This window comes from Odontesthes bonariensis, chromosome 1 (genome assembly GCF_027942865.1).
Source record: "Odontesthes bonariensis isolate fOdoBon6 chromosome 1, fOdoBon6.hap1, whole genome shotgun sequence".
In the NCBI taxonomy this organism is placed as follows: domain Eukaryota; kingdom Metazoa; phylum Chordata; class Actinopteri; order Atheriniformes; family Atherinopsidae; genus Odontesthes; species Odontesthes bonariensis.
The window spans coordinates 1,727,832-1,747,794 of record NC_134506.1 but is presented as its reverse complement, the minus strand read 5'-3'; the positions used below and the strand labels follow the sequence as shown (position 1 = coordinate 1,747,794).

The 19,963-nt window shown below is 40.9% G+C and overlaps 1 protein-coding gene across 1 annotated transcript in view; it reads left to right on the top strand.

Annotated features, from left to right (window-relative positions):
* Nucleotides 1-19,963, top strand: part of cers3a (ceramide synthase 3a) — a 114,369-nt gene that overhangs the window by 55,811 nt on the left and 38,595 nt on the right. The window contains exons 5-6 of the mRNA XM_075459957.1: nucleotides 14,230-14,287; nucleotides 14,401-14,451. Of these exons, the coding sequence (XP_075316072.1) occupies nucleotides 14,230-14,287; nucleotides 14,401-14,451 (109 nt within the window). The remainder of the gene's footprint in view (nucleotides 1-14,229; nucleotides 14,288-14,400; nucleotides 14,452-19,963) is intronic.

Below are 19,963 nucleotides of genomic sequence, written 5' to 3'. Positions count from 1 at the left end.
CTGAAACAACAGGAAGATATCAACAACCCAAACCCTACTATAAAGGAGGAAATTAGGAAACTACAGGGAGAAATCAATGATATTTACACTCAGAAGGTTCAGAAGAATCTAACCTTCCTAAGGCATAAATATTACGAGATAGGAGGGAAATCAGCAAAATACCTGGCATACAAACTACGGAAGCAACGGGAGGAAAGTTCTATCTACAAAATTAAGAATCCTAAAACTAATACTCTGGAAACCAAATTGGAGAAGATCCAGGAATGTTTCGAGGTCTTCTATAGGGACCTATACTCACAACCTGCTGCCTCTGGGGGGGGATTGCTTTGATGCCTTTCTCGACCATCTTGACTTGCCCTCACTTTCAGATCTTAAAAATGAGAATTTAATAAAACTGATTTCAACAGAGGAAATTAATGCAGCTATCACCAGACTAAAATCAGGAAAGGCAGTTGGGCCGGACGGGTACAATTCACAATGGTACCGCATCCTAAGGACAGAACTAGCCCCACTATTGCTGAAGACATTCAACCACGTCCTACAGCAGGGAGAAATCCCGCCCTCTTGGAGGGAGGCCACTATTTCAGTTATCCCGAAAGAGGGGAAAGACAGACGGGAATTATCGACCAATTAGTGTCCCAATTTAGATTATAAATTATTCACCTCTATCCTGGCCCGCAGATTGGAGAATGTGTTGCTTGACCTCATTAACTTAGACCAGACTGGTTTTATTCATCACAGACAAACAACAGATAACATCAGAAGAATATTACACATCCTCGGACAAATACAAAAAGACAAAACTCAAGCAATTATAGGGAGTCTAGATGCTGAGAAAGCGTTTGACTCTGTCAGATGGGCATTCTTGTACAAGGTGCTGGGGAAGTTTGGATTTCAGGATAAATTTATCAGAATAATTCAGGCCCTTTATGACAGACCCTCAGCCTGTATCAAGGTCAATGGTGATCTATCCAAGGCCTTTATTCTGAACCGTGGATGTAGACAGGGCTGCACAATTTCCCCCCTCCTATTCAATTTATTTATAGAAGCATTAGATCAATTAATAAGACAAAATCAAAACATTAAGGGTATCACACTGTCAGGAGTAGAACATGAAGTAGCAATGTTTGCTGATGATGTGCTGGTCTGCCTGGGGGATCCAGAGAAATCATTCAGTGAATTGATGTCCACTTTGATCGATTTTGGCAAGCTTTCTGGCTACAAAGTCAACATCTCAAAAACCCAGGTGATGACTCTTAACTATACAGCCACTGTGACTCGTAAAGAATTTAAGGTAAATTGGGGAAATGAGAAAATCAAATACTTAGGGATACACCTGACCAGGGACCTCTCGGGGTTCTTCCAGGCAAACTATGAGCCAATATCTTCAAGTATAAAAGCTGATTTACATAGATGGAATCTGGTCCCCTTCCTGAACCTTAGCGCCAGAATAAGTGCAGTCAAGATGAATATGCTATCACGTCTCCTTTACCTTTTCAGGAACTTGCCTATAGAAGTGAGTGAAAATCAGTTTAGGGAGTGGGACAAATGGATCTCCAGATTTATCTGGCAGGGACAGAAACCAAGGATAAAATATACCACCCTTCAACTCGCTAAGGAAAGTGGAGGGTTGGGTCTCCCCTGCCTAAGGAACTACTACTATGCTGCACAAATAACCCCCCTTCTATACTGGTGTAACGAAACATATATAGCCAAATGGAAGGAGCTGGAATCCAATCTATCAACTCAATTCCCCATCCAAGCCGTAATAGCGGATAAGGGTTTGATATGTCATCTAGAAAAGTTGGGGAACCCCTGGTTGACCCACACACTCCAAGTCTGGCAGAAGGTGATTAATATTTGCGGGATACATAAAATGTTGAGAAAGTTCAGATGGTTTGCTTATGACTCAGATTTTATTCCCAACAGACTCGACCCCAGCTTTAAATCATGGACAATGTATGGTCTTACAACACTCATTTCACTTACTCAAAGAAACATTGTGTGCAGCTTTGATGCCCTGCGGGACAAGCATGGCTTAGCATGGAACGAATTCCATAGATACCTGCAGTTACGCTCTTATATTGACCATGAATGTAAACTAACTGGTTTTTCAGATGCCGAATCAGAATTCTACCACATTCTGAAAAATGCCAGGACCACGATCCCTTCTAAATCCATTTCAAGACTGTACACAGCTCTTTCCAATGATAATAGTAATAACACTCTTTACACTAAAGATAAATGGGAAAGGGAATCGGGGATTGTGATTTCTGAGGAGGCTTCGGGCAACATCTGGTCCTTCCAGTGGACAACATCCAGCTCCATGGATTGGAGAGAGCATTGCTGGAAGAATATTATTAGATATTTCAAGACACCGTATCAGGAGAGATATTAAGGTGTACCTATACCATGTTGGAGGCTGTGTGGCTCGACTGCTGCTAACCACTACCACATATTCTGGGATTGTCCCAAGGTAAAAGTCTTCTGGAGGGATGTCCAGGCTTCTTTAAGCACAGTCTTTAACATTCAAATACCCCTGAGGTTTGATGTCCTATATCTGGGTCACGTTCCTTTTTTGAAAAGTAGGAGAGAGATAAAGCTGCTACAAATACTCTTGGTGGCAAGTAAGAAAACAATTACAAGAAGATGGTTAAGCCCGACTCAGCCTACCTTAGATGACTGGTTTGGAATTACTCGATATTTAGGATGGAAAAACTGACCTACCAAATAAGACTCCAAAAGGACAAATTTTATCAAATCTGGAACAACTGGATTTCATTCACAACACCCACGAGAGCAGACTTCTTTTGATCTCACTGGTAATATTGCTTTGTAATTTACTCATTTTATCTGTGACTGATTATCGATGTTTATCTCTAAGACAGCAGCGGCCGGGAACCCCTCCTTCATGTTTTGTTTTTTTGTGTTTGTTTTTTTGCACATCGTTCTGTAACTGTTCTTCCTTCCGTTAAGTTATATCAGAATTCTCTATAAGTGAACTTGTGAACCTCCCCTGGCTCTACTTATCTTGGACAATTTATCGACACGGGCTTTAAACGGTTAACTGTGTTTCCACTGATGTCACTCTTGTGCAGGTCTCTATGTTATCAAAGGAGAATGGGTTCTGCAAGGGACAATCAAAGTCTGACCCACGATTTGAGACTGTTCACTCCATGGACTCATATGCCCTGCTGAATGATGTAACTCATGTTCTGGATTTAAAACAAGAAAAACTGGAATGTCATATATGTTTAACTTGACTAGTGAAGTCATGCAGATGTATTCCCATGTCCATTCCAAATAAACATACAATTTAAAAAAAAAAAAAAAAAAGAAAAATACGAAAATGTTCTTGCACAAGGCTCATTGTCTTGTAATCTGTAATCTAATCCTGACGCAGGAGATTTGTCGAGCGCTACCAGATTCCCTCCAATTGGACGCATTAACTATTGTCACAGATCTATGTGCTCAAGTTGATATTCTTCTTACTTCAGAGCAATGAGCACACTGAGGGCACACCCGACCATGTACCACGACTAGCTCATGCAGCGCAGATTTGTTCTTGTGTTGCTCAACACATTGACATGATTGACTTTGGAAGTGGAGCGCAGTAAATTCAGCATAGGATTGTGGGTGTCGCATATAATTTCAGAAGTTATAATGCAGGAAGTTCCTGCACATATTTACAGCAATATCATGGCTAATGTAAGCTGTTTCTGTATCTCTCTGTAACATACATACAGGCAAGTTTGATCAGTATGAACTTAAAGTCAGTCCGTAAGTGAGCAAAAGTTTATTTATATAGCACCTTGATAAATATCACAAAGCTTTACAATAAAATGCAGCTGGGGACATACGGATGGGAAAGTTGATGGGGAGCCAGTGCAGTTTAATTATCAACAGTGTGACATGTGAGGACTTAGAGGACTTAGTTAGAAGCCTTGCAGCCGCGTTCTGCAACCTGCAGACAACGCATGAGAGCAAATAATTATAATAATCCAGACAGGATTAAATAAATGCATGAATAACCAGTTTCCAGTTCAGAATGGGACACAATTGAACTTGAGTTTACAATATTTCTTAAGTAGTGAAAAACAAGAGCGAAACAGAGATTTGACATGAGCAGCCAAGGTGAAACTTACCCCAAGGTTCCTGATAGAAGATTTAGCAAAAGAAGCAAGGGGAACCCGAGTTTCACCATCAAGGACTTCTATTTTGTCTTTATTAAGTTGGAGAAAGTTGTCAGACATCCAACCTTTTTTAGAGTCTCGGCACCTATACAAGATCTGTTGCCTATAAACATCTTGGGGCTTAAAAGAAATATGTAATCTGCATAGTAGCGATAGGATATGTCCTCAAAAGTGCTCAAAATGTGCTGAAGAGGGAGCAGATATAACAGGAACAATAAAGAAACCCAAAACAGAACCTTGTAGCACACCATAGGCAAGAGAAGTGGAAGAAGACCTGTACTAAGAAGCAGCTACAGAAAATGATCATTCTGATAGATGTGAACCACTCTAAAGTCGACCCCAATACACTCTTCCAGTATCTTAGCCTGTCGAGTATAATGTGATGGTCAACAATGTCAAAGGCAGAGGTCTAGTCCAACATCAGTGAAACATTTTCCTGCATGAGTTTGCATCAAGATGTTTCTGGATGACAGCGCTCTTGAAACAAACCGAACCTTGACCAGACACCAATGAAATGTTGGTCATAGTGAGCACAGAGGGACTGATAGACTGAAAGACATCTTTTAACAAAAGCAAAAAATAGAATATCAGGAAAACAGGAGGATGCTTTCTCTGAGTCAACTTATATGAATAGCTCAAATAAATAAAACAGGTAAAACAGGAAAAAATTTCTAAAATAACAGACAGAGTCAACATCCGGTTTGCACCCGACAAGGAGTAACCTCAAGTCTGACACGCTCCGTATATTTGAACTTATTACTTTGAGTAGGAAACGACATTTTAACATTTTGGAGGCATAACTCTGCGGCGCATATATTGTAGAACCACTTGTGTGTGTTATGGCGAATAAAACACACAAGGCAGCAGCGCAAACGCTCATGGCTAAGGCTAGCGCTACCACCACCCCCCACCCGGACCCCATCTTCGACGCAGCAACCCGAGGAGTACGCTCTTTTCCAGCTACTTAAAGCTGAGATGGATACTTCTCGTCAACTACTGGGTGATACAATCAAAAAGGAGATGGTGACTTTTCGTGCTGAAATCAAGCAAGACCTTGAGGCTCCGCGACAGTACACAAAGGCTGACATCGCTTCTCTAAAAACAGAGTTCAGAGCTGAAACGGAATCTTTGAGCTCCACACAGACCGAGACGGCAACTTAAAGTCAGAGAGGAGAGGGTCCACATATTCCCGGATATGAGCGCTGAGCTTAGCCGCCACAGAGCAGCTTTTAACCCGGTCAAGGCCAAGCTCAGACAGGCAGACATAAGTTTAAATTTAAAATAAATTTTTATTTTTTTTTAATTATTTTTATAATCATTATCCATTTATGTCCTTCTTTGACTCGAGTTAAGGCCAGTCCCTCATTTATTTTCTATAGACCTGTTTCTACTGAGGAAAGCAGAAAGACACTTACTTATTTTCTGGTATGGGTCGTACTTGGATGTACAATTACGCACATCAAGAGTTGGACTCATATATTTTCCTTGAGTTTTTAAAAAAAAAAAATTTAATAATTTTATTATTATCTTTTTTATTCTAGGCTCAGGTGAGGTACAGTACCAGTATGTTCATACGTTCATTGGTTTACATTTTTATATGCAGCTCATAACCTTGTGTTTTCCGCGCTTCTAGGAGACCACAATATTTTCTTTGTTTATATATTTAGTTTTCTTTTATCACGAGTGGTTCTCCATGTCTATATCTGGATGCTGAAGGCAGGGATTTTAATTTTTCCTTAGTTGTGACTACTGAACATATACACTTTAAGGAGCAGTGTATGTCTTTTTGTTGTCACTGTTTAGTCTCTGTGTATGGAAGCCCAACGGAAGAGTACCAAGTGTGTATGGGGCTTCTTACCTCTCGTTTGGGGAGAGGTGATTTAGGGAAGGGGGCATAATGCTTTTTTGTCTGTATTAGTAATTTGTTATTTTGTATTAATGAATGTGTGGCAGTGGCAGCGAAATCCTGTGGATGCTTTAACAGCGGTCAATTCCCTGTCTGCCTCTGATTATGGTTAATTCAGCGCTGACCAGGAGTAATGATGATGATGTTACTGTGAACTGTATTAGTTGGAACACCACTGGAGTTAATCAGATCATCAACCATAATAGAGTCCCATTTGAGAAGTCTTGATGTTAATATCGCTTTCTTCCAAGAAACCCACCTCACGTTCGCTGATCATAACAGATTACGCAAAAGGTGGGTGGGGCAATTATACCACTCTAATTATCAAAACAAGTCTAGAGGAGCTGCAATTTTTGTTAATAAAAATACTCCTTTTATTTTGCAAACTGTTACTGCAGACCACCGAGGGAGGTATGTTGTGGTCACAGGGACCCTGTATAATATACCTATAATTTTGGCTAATGTTTATGCGCCAAATGGAGTTGATGCACAATTTCTGAAGACTTTTTTATCCTCATTGCCCAACTTAAACACACACAGGCTTATTCTAGGGGTGACTTTAATTGTGTATTACATCCAGTATTAGACCGCTCCTCCAGCACTCCTTACAATACAACAAGATCAGCGACTGATCTAATTCATTATTCATTTTCCTCCCCTGTGTATCATTGCTACTCATGCATTTATGTTTCTTTATTGATAATCAGTTGCTGACCTCGATCAGGGATTGCAGGTATGAAAGTTTTGTCATTTCTGATCATGGGCCTGTAGTTTTGCAAATATCCTTTCCTAAGAAAGTTACTTCACTCACTAATGAAGGGTTCGTTAACCATATAAACTTAGAAATAGATTTTTTTCATGTCAAGTTTTTTAAGAGGAGAGATTATTTCATACACCACCTGGGAGGGCAGGAATAGAAAGCAGCGCCTTAAAGATCTCACAGACCAAATTCATCAGTTGGACTGTAAATATTCAACTGTTCCCACCCCTAAACTTTTAAAGCAGACTTGATGACCACCCATTATACAGAGCAGCGATTGCTTCAGTCTCGCTATAATCTGTATGAACACTCAGATAAGGCAGTCAAGACTCTTGCTCAACAGATTAGGCAGTTCACAGCCTCTAACCCTGATCACAAGTATCCGAATCTCGAATGACGAGCAGGAGATAAATAATGAGTTTAAAGTATTTTATTCCTCCCTATACATCCACGACCCTTCTAGGCTGGAGTCACTTTCTCAGAGCATAGATTTTCCTCAAATAAGTGAATAATTTGTGGAGCAATTGGAAGAACCTCTGTCTCTGGAGGATACGAGATCAGCTCTTTACAGTATGCAGAATGCTAAAGCTCCGGGACCTGATGATTTCATGGTCGAATTCTTTAAGAGATTTGGAGATAAGTTGCTGCCAATTTTACTCATTCTTTTTGAGGAGTCCTTTGTCAGGGGCCAACTTCCATCTATGTTCTCTCAGGCTTCTATCTCAGTTATATTGAAAAAGGGTAGGGATCCCCTCAGTTGTGGGTCTTACCATCTGATATCACTCCTGAACTTGGACTGCAAATTGTTAGCCAAGATCTTAGCTCACCGCCTTCTCCAATCTCCAATGTCGTCAGTACGCACTAATAATAAGGACTCCCAATATTTCCTGTTGCATTGTGGCACAAGGCAGGGATGCCCAATGTCACCCCTTTCATTCGCGATAGCCATCGAGCCTCTTGCAGCAGCACTGTTTGCCTCACCTGAGATTCGTGGCATATTAAGGAGAGGAAAAGAACATAAGTTATCAGTATTTGCTGATGATTTATTGTTATATATTAGTGATCCCCAGAATACTTTACCGCGCATTATGACTACACTCGATCGTTTTACAGAGCTTTCTGGGTATAAGATCAACATATCAAAAAGTGAGCTTTTTCCTGTCAACTCTGCTGCACAATCACTCTCTTTTAATTCCTGCCCTTTTAAGGTGACTACTGATAAATTCACCTACTTGGGTATAGTTGTAACTCGGTAAATCTCAGACCTCTTTAAACTTAATTTTACTTCTCTTTTAGAGCGCACCAAGATGGCCTTTGACAAATGGTCTTCTCTTCCCATCTCATTAGCTGTCAGAATTAACCTAATAGAAATTAACATATTACCCAAATTCTTATATCTGTTCCAAACTATACCAATCTTTATCAAAAAATCTTTTTTTCACATCTTAATAAGATCATCTCTGACTTCATTTGGAATAAGAAACCACCTCGTATCCGTAAGGAATTTTTACAAAGACCCAAATCAATGGGCGGGATAGCCTTACCTCATTTCCAGTGATACTACTGGGCAAGTAATTTCAATTCAATTCAGTTCATTTCTATTTATATAGCACCAAATACAACAAATGTCATCTCAAGGCACTTAAATAATAAAGTCCAATTCAAGCCAATTGGAATTCAATTCATTGTAATCATAATTATTTATAAAATAATCCAATTTATTCATATAGAGCCAATTCAAAAACAGTTTCCTAGCTAAGGAAACCAACAGATTGCACCGAAACTTGTCTTCAGTCCAATCTCCCGTCCTGAGCGTGCCTGAGGCGACTGTGGAGAGAAACGACTCCCTTTGAACAGGAATAAACCTCTGGCAGAACCAGAACCAGGAAGGGTGGCCATCCGCCTCGACCAGCTGGGGTTTGAGAAGACAGAAAGGTGGGGGGCACTGTAATTTTGAGAAGCTCCCGTGACCACAAGAGGGCGCTTTTGCCTCAGTTTAGATAAAAAATCTCATCCAGATAAAGGAGGCCTCAATTAAAAGAAAAGCTACATGGCAGCTCAAAAACAAAGAACACAACGACTTTTAGAACGTACCAAATAGCTGAAGAAGAAAGTCATTTACGCGCCGACGGATTATCCTGCTCGGCGACGTTAGCTCGTCGGCTAACGGTAAAGACAGCAGTTCATCCTGCCCGACAACGACGACTTGATCCACGGCGGAAACCCCAGCTTCATCTGCACAGCTATCGTCGCCGCCTGCTAGCTATTATCTTTGCCTATTGACCTCCATCTCTGCTTGCGAGCCTCCACTTCTGCCTTCTAACCACCGTCTGTGCCTACAGGCCACTGCTGACTTTCCATTACAAGCTGCCATTTTGCCTGTTGGACATTGGCTCTGTATGCTAACTATCATCTTTGCCTGCTGGACACCATCCTAGCTTGCTACGTTGTCACGACTTTCCTGAACTCCAAGAAAAGTGAAAAGAGGACATGACTCATGGTCAGATAAGTACAATGAGACTCGCTCTGATATTGTTCTTGGGTGTTTGCACCTTTGAAAGTGTACTGGGGTCTTCAGAGGGCTCATGCAACAACTTGGCTTACTCCTTTGGGAATTGCTCCAGACCTGTGACCCTCAACGAGACAATTTGCACCCTTTCAGATTTTATTATTTACTGGCACTATTTTAACCAAAAACCAATTGAAAATTTAGTTCGTTTAATGTGCTTGTCTGTCCTAAGGAGCTGGTTTGTGTTAAATGAATCATCTCTTTCACATCTTGCTCAGGCAAGGAAAATTGGATTAGGATCAAATACAAATGGTAAAGGGAAAAGACTTATTCTACTTTTACTTTTAATATCAGGTAATGTACAACCGAACCCAGGTCCAATTACAAACAACATTAACACACCAGAGGAATTCAAAACCAGAACAGGTCTTGGTATAATACATATTAACACTCGCAGTTTATTGCCTAAGATAGACCTGGTTAAAATCTGGATTGAGACTACTAATACGGATATTTTAGTCTTGTCTGAAACATGGCTAAAAAATTCCATTACAAATAAAAATATTTCCTTGGAAGGTTATAATATTTTTCGTTGTGATCGAGTTGGGAAAGGTGGTGGTGTTGCCATCTATGTAAGGAATAACTTCCATGTTACACTTATATCGTCTGTATCCATTCCTAAACAATTCGAATTACTAGCCTTGAAAATTGAATTTGCTAAGGACCAGCATATCACAGTTATAGGGTGTTATCGACCACCTTCTGCTGTCAGTGATGCACTGCCAAATTTGTCCAAATATTTAATTGACCTAAACAAAAATGAATTTGTGTTGTTAGGAGATTTAAATCTAGACTGGTTGAAAGCATCCTCAGATAGCCTAAAAACTGTCTGTGACTCTTTAAATATTACCCAGTTAATAAATTATCCCACCCGACTTAACAACAAATGCCCTCAAAATTCATCACTTCTTGATTTAATTATGACAAATGCTCCGCATAAATATACAGGAATAGGAGTTTTTGCAAATGACCTTAGTGATCATTGTGCTGTAGGCACAGTTAGAAATCTCAAGTTACCTAAACCTAAACCACGTATCTTAACCATAAGAGATTTAAAACGCTTAAATGATCAAGCTTTTGTTCATGACTTGCAATTTTTTAACTGGAATAGAATCTCTCTTTTTGACAATGTTGACCTTGCCTGGCAGTATTTCTATGAAGAGTTTTTAAGACTAATAAATAAACATGCTCCCATACGTAAAATCAGGGTGAAGGGACAAAATAATCCATGGTTTTCCCCAGATATTGGGGCACTCCTTAAACAAAGAAATGCAGCTTGGGCTACAGCAAGGAAATACAATACTGAGGAGAGCTGGCTCTGTTTCAGGAAATTGCGGAATAGGTGTACATCATTAGTTAAGAAAGCAAAGTCAAACTATTTTCTTGCAGAAATGACAAAAAATTTAAATGATCCAAAGAAATTTTGGAAAACAGTGAAATTGGCTACTGAACAAGCGCCTCAGAGTGATTTTCCAAATTTTGTTTGGGACAAAAGTAAAATGGTGTCTGATAAATTAGCAATTTTAAATTATTTTAATGATCATTTTATCTCTGTTGGTTCTCTATTCGATGATTTAAATTCATCTGGTGTGAATATAAATACTGATGAACAGTTTTTGAAAAATCATTGTAACGTCACCACTTTCGATTTTTCCCCTATTTGTGCAGCCGAGGTTCTCAGAGAATTGAAAAATTTAGACATAAAGAAATCAGCAGGGCCAGACAATCTGGATCCTTTTTTTCTAAAATTAGCTGCTGAATTTATAGCGGAGCCATTGTCTCATATTTATAATTTAAGTCTAAACTCAAATAAAATCCCTAATGTCTGGAAATCAGCATTTGTTGTGCCTCTATTTAAAGGTGGAGAATCATCACAGGCAAACAATTACAGACCAATTTCTAAACTGTGTATCCTTGCTAAAATTCTTGAGAAATTAGTTGCAGATCAATTAAAGACTTTTTTAGATTGCAATTGTGTTTTACAAACTGCACAATCTGGATTTCGGAAAAAAACATAGTACTGTTACTGCCACTTTAAAGGTTATAAATGACTTAATTCAGGCTCTTGATAACAAAAAGCATTGCGTCGCTCTATTTATTGATTTATCAAAGGCATTTGACACAGTAAATCACACGCTTTTAATTGATATTTTACACAAAATCGGGCTCTCACATCAAGCTATCATGTGGGTTGCTGATTACCTGTCAAATAGAACCCAGAAAGTTCAACTGGGCGGCTTCAATTCTTCTATTTGTACGATTTTAAATGGTGTCCCACAGGGCTCAGTTCTTGGGCCACTTTTATTCTCTATTTATATAAATAACTTGTGTGAAAATCTGTCAAATGCTTTTTATCATTTTTATGCCGACGACTTGGTAATTTACTGCTATGCTACATCACTGGCACAGGCAATTCAGTATTTGCAGTCTGCATTTAATGTAGTTCAAACCCGCTTACAAACGCTGAAGTTGGTCCTGAATGTGGAAAAAACAAAAGCAATGTTTTTTTCACATTCTAAAAAAATAACAGATGTTCCCCCATTGCTCACCACTACAGCAGGAACACAAATTGAGTTTGTCAGTAATTATAAATATCTTGGCTTTATTTTAGATAAAGAGCTTTCTTTTAAAAGTCATATAGCAAATTTGTGTCGTACACTGAAGATGAAGATTGGGTTTTATTACCGAAATGGGTCCTGTTTTTCTCTTAAAGCTAGAAGTAAATTGGTAGCTGCAACATTTCTGCCGCTCCTGGACTACGGCGATGTTTTATATATGAATGCTTCGACCAAATGTCTTCAATCTTTAAATACTGTTTATCATTGTGCTTTAAGATTTGTAACCGGTTGTAGACGTCTCACACATCATTGTGATTTGTATGCTAAAGCTGAATGGCCTCCTCTAAGTGTACGGAGAAACAATCATTTGTTGATCCTGATTTACAAATCTCTGCTTGGGTTGGCACCAGCATACTTACACTCTCTTTTAACTAGATCTGTTAATTCCCATTCTTTACGTTCCAATAACATCTTTCGTTTGCATGTTCCACGCTTCCGAACTGAGAAAGGGAAGCAAGCTTTCAGTGTGATGGCTCCCACTGTCTGGAATCAGCTACAGTCTGAAATCAAGATGACTGAATGGATTTCACTCGATTTATTTCGAGCGATTCTAAAAAAACAGGCAACGAGATTCTTTTAAACATTCATTGTCATGAATGTCATTGTTTTTAAATTGTTTTATACTGTTTTATCTCTGTGTATATGTATGTATTAATTTTAATTTTTGTAACCAGGTTGATATGTCCTGCAGATTACTGCCCAGGTCCCCCTTGAAAATGAGATTTCGATCTCAATGGGGTTCACCTGGTTAAATAAAATATGAAAAAAAAAAAAAAAAAAAAACACCATTCAAAGGATACCCGATGGAACAGGGAAACACAAGTTAATGACCACAATAATGTCACATGTACATAATATCATTTGAGAAATTAAATGGCAAGCCTACACCCCCGCCTGACCACTTCACTCTGCGGCCACCAGGCGCCTGGCTGCCCCGTCACTCAGGAGTCCCTGCGCACGATTGACACGGTCACGGCTTTTCTCTGTTCTGGCACCCCGATGGTGGAACGATCTCCCGACTGATATCAGGACAGCTGAGTCGCTGCCCATCTTTTGCCGCAGGCTGAAAACCCACCTCTTCAGGAAACACTACCCTGATCCGCCCTCTTAGGACATCACCTGCTCTGTCCTAGTTCCTTATGCACTTATTGTTTCCTAAATTGTCTTTGTTTTCTAAATTGTCTTCCCATCTGTCTAGGTACCTAACTTACCACACTTACTCCAGCACTAGTTATGCTCTTAGCTGTTTGGTTTTGGAAGGAAATGCACTTCTGATTTCTTGTGACCTGAAGTTCTTTTGCCTACCGATGTTGAACGCACTTATTGTAAGTCGCTTTGGTTAAAAGCGTCTGCAAAATGACCGTAATGTAATGTAATGTAGAATCAGAGGGTAACAACAATGATCTGGAAAGGAGCAAAGGCAAACCAGGAGAATATATACTAAGGGATGAATTACAAAGTGAACGACAGGCTGTCAGCAACAGAAATCAGGTTTGAGAAGGCAGCAGTAAAACTAACGGAAGTGAACAAAAGATCAGGATCTACCAAATTAAAGCAGGAAATAAAAAGAATTGAGCAAAAAGGAAAAACCGAACACAGGAAAAGTAAGAAGCCAAAATCAGAGTAGAACCAAAACACAAGAACCCATGGATCCTGACAGTGTCCGCAATTCAGGAGACAGCTCCCAGATGTCCCAAAAACAGTCTGGGCCCATCTGGGCCCATTCGGAGACAGGAACTGCAGGAGTGATGTCACAGGGGGCCCTCAGAGAAAGGAAGCAGAGTAGCACCCATATGGGCCCCCCGTTGAAGCAGGTTTCTCTGGACCTCCTGTGAGAGAGGGGTGAGGAGTGTCCATCTTGGCCTCGTTGGAGACAGGGTGGGGAGTGATGGGCTCCAGTTCAAGTTGTGGCGGGGCATCTCCTGCAGACTCTGATGTGAACCTGTACACAAGCATTGTCTGTGGTGGTGGTGGTGTCTTGGGCCAGGGTCCTGGTTCTGGTTCTGCTGTGGATGCTGGCTAGGAAAACTAAGAAATCAAAAGACAAAAAAAACAACAACATCCATAGATCATGACAGCCCCCGACCAACCCAAGATGTTTATATATTTTTGTGATGATATTGTTAAAATGTTCAAATCAACAGACTTATAACTAAGTTTTTCGTCCTTCATAATGGTAACAGTTGGAGGTTTGTCTTCTACCTGTCTGCGTTCATTGGAGGATTCGCAGCACTTCACGATGTGAGTAGTTACACTTTCGAATCAATGACCTTGTGCCTGTAGTTTTACTATTCATTCAGCATTACATTAAAAGTAAGTTGAACAAACATGAAATTTCATCAATGTTTTTGCAGAAAGAGTGGCTTTATGACACAAGAGAAGTATGGACAGGTTATCCAAAGCAGGTTTGTTTACGTTTTTACCACAGTCCATCTTTACACCAACAAATGCAACCCAGTAAATTTCAGCTTATCCAATAAAGTTCTGTTGGGGTTTCTTGTCAAAAATATCTTCAAACAGGATGAAAGCCCTTATTAAACTTTACTTGGAATCACTTGGTACTTACAACATGTTCGCCCATGGCAGGGTTTACAACAACAGGCTGATCAGAAATCTTTTTTTGTTGTTAGATATTTTCCCAACAGAGCACTTTGCTCTCAGACTGCAGGTTTACTTGTGGTTCCCAGAGTTTCTAAAAGTAGAATGGGAGGCAGAGCCTTCAGTTATCAGGCCCCTCTCTGTGGAACCAGCTGCCAGTTTGGCTTCAGGAAGCAGACACCCTTTCCACCTTTAAGACCAGGCTTAAAACTTTCCTTTTTGATAAAGCTTATAGTTAGGGATGGCTCAGGTGATCCTGAAACATCCCATAGTTAAGCTGCTATAGGCCTAGACTGCTGGGGGGCCTCATCTGTCACACCTTTCCTCACTTTACTCTCTTTTTCCTCCGTTTAATTTCTCAAATGATATTATGTACATGTGGCATTATTGTGGTCATTAACTCGTGTTTCCCTGTTCCAACAGATATCCTTTGAATGGTGTTACAGTGTTTGTTGTCCCCTCTTTTCTGTCCTCTCAAACCCCAGCTGGTGGAGGCGGATGGCCACCCTTCCTGAGTCTGGTTCTGCCAGAGGTTTCTTCCTGTTCAAAGGGAGTCTTTTTTTATCTTCACAGTCGCCTCAGGCACGCTCAGGACGGGAGATTGGACTGAAGACAAGTTTCGGTGCAATCTGTTGGTTTCCTTAGCTAGGAAATTGTTTTTGAATTGGCTGGAGTCATTTAATTGAATGAATTGGACTAATTTTTAAATTGATTAATTGGATTTAATTGGGGGCTGCACGGTGGTGTGGTGGTTAGCACCAGCGCCTCACAGCAAGAAGGTTCCAGGTTCAACTCCCAGCTGAGGCCTTTCTGTGTGGAGTTCGCATGTTCTCCCCGTGTATGCGTGGGTTCTCTCTGGGTACTCCGGCTTCCTCCCACTGTACAAAAACATGCATGTTAGGTTAATTGGTGTCTCTAAAATTGTCCTTAGGAGTGAGTGTGAGCGTGTGTGGTCATTTGTCTGGTTTGTCTCTGTGTGGCCCTGTGATGGACTGGCGGCCTGTCCAGGGAGTACCCTGCCTGTCACCCAGTAACAGCTGGAATGGGCTCCTGCGACCCGACAGTTGGATTAAGCGGGTTATAGAAAATGGATGGATTTGATTGGATTATGATTACAATTTACATTGAATTTGACTTTAATTGGCTTGAATTGGACTGTATTATTAGTGCCATGACATTTATTGTGATTTGGTGCTATATAAACAGACTGAATTTAATTTAATTGAAATTAGCCTCACATAACCAGCTGCCCTTTCTTTTTTATATAACTTTGGGTTGGACAACTTTAATCAATAAAGGGCCCTCATCCTGGTTTTAGATAGTAAGGCAAGGGGAGGCAAGGCATCTTTATTTATATAGCGCATTTCGTACCACAGGCAACTCAATGTGCTTTACATAAAGACAAGGCATTTAAAAGAACAGCATAAAGCAGCATACAAACAAGCAATTTAAAGAGAAAAAAATAGAATCAAAATTAAAACACACAGATAAAAGCAATCAAAGAAGAGGGGTAAAAATAAAAATATAAAACAATTAAGAGGATTTATAGCATTATGCTTTAAAATTATTTAAAGGAACTCAACCATAAGCACACAAAAAGAGAAATGTTTTTAACCTGGATTTAAAAGTGCTTACAGTTGGGGCTGATTTCAGTTCTGCTGGTAGTTTGTTCCAGTTGTGTGCAGCATAACAGCTAAAAGCTGCTTCACCGTGTCTAGTTTGAACTCTGGGCTCCACTATCTGACCTGAGTCAGCAGATCTCAGAGCTCTGCTGGGTTTATACTCTGCTAGCATGTCATTCATGTATTCTGGACCTAAACCATTCCGTGATTTGTAGACGAGTAGCAGAACATTAAAATCTATTCTGTATCTGACCGGGAGCCAATGTAAAGACTTGAGAACTGGGGTGATGTGATGTGATCTCTTTGTTCTGGTTAAAACTCGGGCTGCAGCGTTCTGAATGAGCTGCAGCTGTTTGAGACTCTTTTGGGGGAGTCCAGTCAGAAGACCGTTACAGTAGTCAAGTCTGTTGGAGATGAAAGCATGAATCAGTGACTGATTTGATATGATTGTTGAAGGTCAGGTCTGAGTCTATCAGCACGCCGAGGTTCCGGACTTGGTCTTTAGTTTCTAGAGAAAGTGACTCAAGATGTGTACTGACAGCAAACCTCTTTCTCTTTGATGCCAAACACAATGACCTCAGTTTTTTCTTGATTTAACTGAAGGAAATTTTGGTTCATCCACTTTTTGACTTGCTCTAAGCAGTCGCACAATGACTCTATAGGACTGCAGTCATCTGGAGACAGTGCGAGATATATCTGTGTGTCATCTGCATAGCTGTGGTAGTTGACCTTAGAGTTCTTCAGAATTTGACCCAGAGGCAGCATGTATAGAGTGAAGAGAAGGGGTCCAAGAACTGACCCCTGAGGAACTCCACATGTCATAGCCACTCGATCAGATTGATTACTTCTAATAGTCACGAAATAACTCCGCTCCTCCAAGTAGTTCCTAGGTGGTTTTAAGGATTGCGTCATTTTATTATTTTTCTGATTTATGTTGACATTTAGCCTTATAGATTTGATTTTTTTCATTGAAAAAGAAAGCAAATTCACTGCATTTTTCTGTGGAACAGAGTTCTGAAACTATCTGTTTTGGGGGGGTTGTCAGCTTATTAACCATAGCAAACAGAGCACGAGTGTTGTTGATGTTCTTATTAATCATTTCAGATAAGTGTTGCTGTCTAGCCCGGAGTAACCCGCGGTTAAAATTACAAAGGCTTTGTTTGTAGAGGTCATGGTGAATTTGAAGTTTAGTTTTTCTCCATTTACGCTCTGCTTTCCTGCATTCTGTTTTCAAGGCCTTTATCATCATAGTGTTTCTCCATGGTGTTCGCTTTCTGCTCAAGATCATCTTATTTTTAACAGGTGCAACAGTATCCATGACATTTGAGATTTTCAAGTTAAAGTTATCTAACGGTGCGTTCACATTCGCACCGCGTTACTCGCGCGAGTGTTGCCGCGGGTGTAATTGAATTTACTCGCCTCATTCGCGCGAGTAAAAAACGAGGGGCTATTTGGCGCATTCATTCTCTCATCAACCGTGGCTGATATAAGTACCATCGCGTCCTTGTACCTGCTGTGGCAGTCCGAGATTCGTCGGAAACGCACACGCCGTCGTGTCTGGGTAAGTGACATCATCCGGTGGTGCTCTCAGCTCGGAGAATTTCACCGCCTTCTCCAGGAGTTGCGTCTGGATGACGGCCGCTTCCAGCGGTATTTCAGGCTCACCAGGCCCCAGTTTGATGACCTGCTCGGGAGGATCGGTGCCGTGATCTCTCGGCAGGACACCTACAGGCGCTCCATTTCAGCTGTGGAGCGCCTGTCCATCTGTCTCCACGTCACTGTCCTCCAGAATCTCAACGCTGATAGGGTGTCTGACGCGAATATTTTGCCAAAGTTGGATTTTTTGAACTCGCGCGAATTCGCATCTTTTCACTCGCGCCTCATCGCACCGCCGGCTCGAATCCGCGTCTATTTGCGTCTTTGCATTGACTTTGTATGTAATCACGTCGCGCAAACGATTACGGTGTGAACGCACCGTAAGAGTTCATCAACTGTCTCTGCACTCGCAGTTGATAACATAGCTATAACTTCCATAAATTTAGCACTGGTATTCTCATTTATGTACCTTTTTCTAACAGACACACGGGTTAACTGAATGTTTGGAGTTAACTGTAAGTCAGAGAACACACAGAAATGATCAGAGAGCGCCAAGTCCTTGATATCAACAGAAGAAATGTCAACACCTTTAGAGATAACCAGATCCAGTGTGTGGCCTCGAGTATGTGTGGGTCCATTCACATGTTGAAGGAGGCCAAAAGTGTCAAGTAGAGAGCAGAGTTCTTTGGCATTAGTGTCCATGTTATTGTCCATGTGAATGTTAAAATCCCCAGTTATGATAAAAAAGTTATAGTCAGTGCAGATAACTGACAGCAGTTCAGCAAACTCATCAAAGAAAGTTCCTGGGTATCTTGGTGGTCTATAAATGATTAGGAAGATAACTTTTGGATCCCCCTTTACTAAAAAACAGAGATATTCAAAAGAGCTAAAATCACCAAGTAAAATTTCTTTGCACTGAAAGACTGATTTAAAAATGGCAGCAACTCCCCCGCCCTTCTTACCACTTCGACACTTATTGATAAAACTGAAATTTGTTTGTTGGCTTGGTGACTTTTGTTTGAGGGTTGCTTCCAACGTGATGGATGTGGTGGAATGGGAGGGGCTGGATGAGATGGGATGTTAAGGGGGGAGAATATGGGAGAGAGAGAGTTGGGGGCCGGGGGGGCACTGGGGAGGTGAAGGCTGGGGGTTTCCCACTGGGGCTGGGGGAGACTCCGCCTGTTGGACTGCCGGGGCTGGTGAAGACTCCACTTGTTGGGCTGTTGGGGCTGGTGAAGACTCCTCATCTTGGGGTGAGGATGATGACGTTGCAGGTTCTTTCTGGATCTGCTGTCCTCCATGGTCAGTCCTTGTCTCAGCGCCCTCACCAGAGCATTGTCCTATCTGTCGTTTTGGATCGTTTTGTCCTGTCTCGTCCTTGATAGGGGCTGCTGGTGTGTGACGCAGAGAGTAAAAAATGTTGGAGCTTAGCAAGTGAACTCCTGACTTGTTAAGGTGAAATCCATCTGCCTTAAAGAGGTGCCTGCGTCCCCAAAAGATGTTGAAATTGTCAATAAAGTTAATTCAATGAGCAGCACACATGTCTTTGAGCCATCTGTTTAGCATCATCAGTCTGCTGAATCTCTCATCTCCACGCTAAACTGTTGGTAGAGGTCCACTGAAAAACACCTCTGTACTTGTGCATCGAACTTTGTTTACCAGGTCCATAAAGTCTTGTTTTAATACCTCATATTGTTGCTTCACAACATCAAGGGCTCCTGTGTGTACGATGAGAGATTTCAGTGTCGGATGCTCAGCAACAATGTCCAGGATCTTCTTTGAGAAATCAGACACCATGTCGTTACTAAAACAGAGTGTTTTGGTCTTTTTCTTGCTGCAAAAACATTTTAACTTATTCACAGCTCCGTCACCCACTATCAGAGTTTGAGGCCCAGTGGTTAGCTCTTTCTGTGGCCTTTTAGCATATAATTTAGCCTCAAAGTCGATGACAGCGGAAATGGCCAGAGTCACCGAACAGCTGACGAAGCTGACAGACCTCATAGTTGAGGTAAAGGAATTGAAACACATAATCAGAGAAAAGGACAAAACAATCCTGGACCTGGAAAGAAAGATAGAGGACTTGGAACAGTACTCAAGGAAA